General features: G+C 39.8%; 1 protein-coding gene across 1 annotated transcript; it reads right to left on the bottom strand.

Moving 5' to 3' along the window:
* Positions 1-2,199: 2,199 nt before the first annotated feature.
* Positions 2,200-4,529, bottom strand: LOC122282394. The gene is made up of 4 exons (XM_043094346.1): positions 3,845-4,529; positions 3,082-3,750; positions 2,877-2,970; positions 2,200-2,290 (listed from the first exon to the last, which is right to left on the bottom strand). The coding sequence occupies exons 1-4, from the start codon at positions 4,527-4,529 to the stop codon at positions 2,200-2,202; spliced, it is 1,539 nt and encodes a 512-aa protein (XP_042950280.1).
* Positions 4,530-5,038: the final 509 nt, after the last annotated feature.

Raw genomic sequence — 5,038 nt, 5'->3', positions numbered from 1 at the left:
ATTTTCAAAAATGGAGAGTATACTTGGAAGAGTAAGGTGGCTAAAATCTTTTCATGTGTCCTATTAAAACTTTCTAACTATCTCCAATAATCAAAAACATACTTCTGATACCACAGTGAGTAATAACATCAACTATACGATTAATAGATTCGTGAAATTTATCGGGTCTTCACGAAATTCCTAAAGCCAATAGAAATTTCACCATTAAATTTCTAGCGGGCTGTTACAACCAAAAAAAAAATTTTGTTCTCGAAATCGACATAAGTAACAATTTAAGAGTTAAGGAAACACATATACTTTATTGATATCCGAACAAAGAAGTACAACATCTGATATTGTCAATCCCGTACAAGTGAACCACAAAGTATCAATTAAGCAAAAGACCAAAACAACTTTACAAGATTGAATTTAGATGTCAAATAATTGGGAGTACTTGGCTCGCATATCAACTTCCTTCTCCCAAGTCACCTATTGAATATTATGATTTTGCCAAAATATTTTGACCAATGGGATCTTACGGTTCCGCAACTCTTTATCTTTCCAGTTAAGAATTTGCATCGGCTTCTCTTCATAGGTCAAGTTGGATTGTAAAGGTATGCTATTGGGATCCACTATCATTGGTGTCTGATTCCCAAAACTCTTCTTCAAAGAAGACATGTGGAAAACATTATGAATTCCATGGAACTCAGTTGGCAATTTCAAACGATATGGAACTACTCCCACTTTCTCCACTATCTCATAGGGTCCCACATATCTCGGACTTAACTTGTTTTTCACTCTGAAATGACTTACTCTTCTCATAGGAGATACCTTCACATAGACCCAATCTCCAACTTTAAAATCTATGCTCCTCCTTCGATTATCAGCGTAGCTCTTCTGTTGACTCTGTGTTGTTTTCATCATTTCTTTAATCAAGTGTACTTGGTCCTTTATCTCTTGTAAGACTTCTGGTCCAACTACTTTGCTTTCCCCTACTTCATTCCAATACAGAGGTGATCTACACTTTCTACCATACAAGGCTTCATATGGTGCCATTTGAATAGTGGCCTGGAAACTATTGTTATAAGCAAATTCTACTAAAGGTAATTCTTTCTCCCAACTCCCTTCGTAATCCAAAACACAGGCTCTTAGCATATCTTCCAAAGTTTGAATCGTCCTTTCTGTCTGTCCATCTGTTTGTGGGTGGTATGCACTACTAAACCTCAGACTAGAGCCCATCGATTCTTGTAAACTTTTCCAGAAGCGTGACGTAAAACGAGGGTCTCTATCTGATATGATCGTCTTAGGCACTCCATGCAATCTGACAATCTCTGCTATACACATTCTCGTCAATCTTTCTACAGAATCTGTATTCTTGATGGGTATGAAGTGAGCACTTTTTGTCAGACGATCAACTATTACCCAGATAGTATTATTTCCAGCTGAGGTCCTTGGAAAGCCTACTATAAAATCCATTGAAATATCCTCTCATTTCCATTCTGGGATTGGCAATGCTGCAATTTATCGACTGGCTTTTGGTGCTCTACTTTTACTAATCTATAGACATAACACTTGTTCACAAACTCTGCTACGTCCTTCTTCATTCATTCCCACCAAAAAGACTGTTTCAAACCCTGATACATTTTTGTACTACCAAGATGAGCAGTGTAAGGTGTGTTATGAGCTTCCTTTAGTACTTTTTCCTTTAACTCTTCGTCTGCTGGAATGACTCTTCGGTCCTTGTAATACAGAGTCTCATCCTCTCTGAGGCTAAAGTCCACTGGTCCTTTTGACTTTTCGATCTTTTTTACAACTTCCGCAAGTTTACTGTCTTTCTTTTGACGGTCTTTCAATCTTTCCCAGTCCAATGGAATGAATTCTTGGATTGTAGTCAACATGGTTTCCTGACTACGGTTTCTAATCAACAGTTTTCTCATACTACATAAGAGGGAATTTACTTCTGATGAAGGAATTGATGAAGCTTCTTGTCTGCTCTTGCGGCTTAAAGCATCAGCTACCACGTTTGCCTTTCCAGGATGATACTTGATGTCGCACTGATAGTCGCTGATTAATTCCAGCCATCTTCTTTGCCTCATATTAAGATTCTTTTGCTCAAACAGGTACTTTAGGCTTTTGTGATTCGTGAAGACTTCACACTTCTCGCCGTACAAATAATGTCTCCAAATCTTAAGAGCAAAAACTACTGCAGCTAATTCCAAATCATGAGTAGGATAATTCTGCTTGTGATCCTTCAATTGTCGTGAAGCATAAGCAACCACTTTCCCTTCTTGCATTAGCACACATTCGAGTCCTGCTTTAGATGCATCGCTAAATACCACAAAAGATTTAAGAGGTTCCAGCAGTGTAATTACCGGTGCAGTTGTGAGTCTTTTCTTCAACTTAAGAAAACTTGTTTCGCACTTGTCATTCCAAGTAAATTTCACATTTTTCTTAGTCAGGGCGGTGAGTGGTCCAGACAACCGGGAGAATCCTTCCTAAGTAGCCAAATCTCCTATAGTAGCCAGCCAGTCCTAAGAAACTTCGGATCTCATGCACACTGGTCGGTCTCTGCCAGTTCGTTACGGCTTCAATCTTGCTCGGGTCTACTGCACTCCTCTCTACTAGAGATCACATGACCTAGAAATTTTACTTCTTCCAGCTAGAACTCGCACTTACTAAGTTTGGCATAAAGTTTCTAATCCTTAAGTATAGATAAAGCCATACTTAGATGATTTATGTGTTCTTCCTTGCTCTTAGAGTAGATTAAGATATCATCGATGAATACGACAACAAAATTATCTAAATAAGGTCTGAATATTTTGTTCATCATATCCATGAATGCAGCTGGAGCATTGGTTAACCCAAAAGGCATCACCAAAAACTTGAAGTGGCCATACCTTGTCCTAAAGGCAGTTTTCAGCACATCCTGATCCTTAACTTTTAACTGATGATATCCGGATCTCAGGTCAATCTTTGAAAATACTGTTGCTCCTTGTAATTGATCCAACAAATCATCGATTTTGGGTAATGGGTATCTATTCTTAATCGTCACCTTATTCAATTCTCTATAGTCTATACACATCCTCATAGGACGGATAAAACCCTTCTCCAAAAGTTCCTCCAATTGTAGCTTGAGCTCCTTCAATTCGGTAGGGGCCATACGATATGGCGCCTTGTGAGTTGGAGTTGTTGTCGGCTCCAACTCTATTTGGAATTCTACTTCTCTATCCGGGGGTAAACCAGGTAACTCATCAACGAAAATTTCAGGAAAGTCTTCAACCACAGGTATCCCTTGGATTCCTATAGTTTTGGTTGTCTCCTCTACAGTTATTAATAGAAACGCTGATGCTCCGTCATCGATACACTTCCTAGCTTGCAACGCCGAGATCAAAGGTGGGGTGGCCTTAACTGATGTTCTTGCGTAACTCATCCTGTCTTCAGTTGGAGGTTCAAACACAACCTCTTGTTTCCAGAAATCTATCTTAACGTAGTGCTTGAAAAGCCAGTCCATCCCCAAAATCAGGTCGAATTCCATCTGATCGAATACTAACAAGTTAGCCTTCAGTGTCCTTCCTTCTAGCTCTAACGGACAATCCTTAACTAAACGGGTACAAGATACTGTATTCCCGTCGGGAATTAATACTACAACCCGTTGTGGTAAAAGCTCAGTCTGTAAACTACAAATTCGTGCAAATGCTGCAGACACAAAGGACTGTGACGCACCTGAATCGAATAGTGCACAAGCCGAGAACCTAAACAAATTAACCCTTCCTAAAAAAAAATATACACCAATATTAATACTAATTCTAACACGTTCATAATACCTGCAACATCATAAATACTAAAAGGAAAGGAAAAAAAATACCAGTCATGACGCCAGCTTCATCAGCTTTAGGTGCATCAACATCAAAATCACCTGGTGTTACTGCATACACGCGTGCCGGGATGTGGGGGCTTGGCTTGCGATCACCAGCTCCACTACCTTGCATGGTGTTGGGACAATCTTTAATCATATGTCCAGGTTTCCCGCATCGATAACAGACTCTATATCCCCTATGACATTCTCCAGGATGACGCTTACCACACTTAGAGCATGGTGAATAAAAGGACGACTTCTGTCCTCCTGTCATTATTTCCTTACCTTTCTCCGGACTAGAAAAAGACCTCCTTTTCTCAGCACTACTACTGGTAGCAAATGGCATGACCCTCTTTCGATCGGTAAGATTCTGGATCGCCAATTCCTTCTGCTCAGCCTCTGCTATCGCCGCTACATTTACCAACTCTTGGTAATTCTCTATTCTGAGGCAAGCTACCTGACTTCGGATTCTTGACAGAAGTCCTACTTGAAACTTTTCTGCTTGCATCTTTTGAGTTGAAATCAAGTGGGGTGCAAACCTTCCTAATGCTATGAACTTAGCAGCATATTGCTCCACAGTCAAACTACCTTGTGTTAAGGAAGCGAACTCCTGGGCCTTCAGTTGTTTGACAGAGTCTGGAAAGAATCTGTTGTCAAACTCTTCCTTGAACCTTTCCCATGACAATGCAGCCATACTTCCTAGTTCCCTAACTAGAAGCTGCATACGTGTATCCTACCATATTCCAGCTTCTCCTTGGAATAGGTATCCAGCATATATAACCTTTTGGTCCTCAAGACATCCACAAATCTCGTACGTTCTCTCGAGATCTATAATCCATTTCTTGGCTTTCAGTGGCCCTTCATTATCAAAAAATTTCAGGTAACGGTAAATCAAAAACTTATCATATGGACAACCCCTAACTTCGGGTCTAGGTACGTGCACTTGTTTTTGTTGCTGATGTCTAAGAACGTCAGTCAGCATACGCATAGCTTCAGCTAATCCTCCATCCATCGAAGAATTATGATTATCCTGACTGAAGTCTTCCTCAGGGTTTTGATGTATTCTACCGCGAGTCATTTGTCTCTTTCTGAAACACACGAATATACGTATTACAACCATATAATACCTTTCATATTTTTAAGAAATCCAAGCCTAATGTCGACTAAAATTTCAAACCTAATATTTGGTGCATTTCTTAAGGA

The sequence above is a fragment of the Carya illinoinensis genome, chromosome 11 (genome assembly GCF_018687715.1).
Source record: "Carya illinoinensis cultivar Pawnee chromosome 11, C.illinoinensisPawnee_v1, whole genome shotgun sequence".
In the NCBI taxonomy this organism is placed as follows: Eukaryota; Viridiplantae; Streptophyta; class Magnoliopsida; order Fagales; family Juglandaceae; genus Carya; species Carya illinoinensis.
The sequence above is the reverse complement of the archived record's forward strand: the minus strand, read 5'-3'. Positions and strand labels throughout refer to the sequence as shown.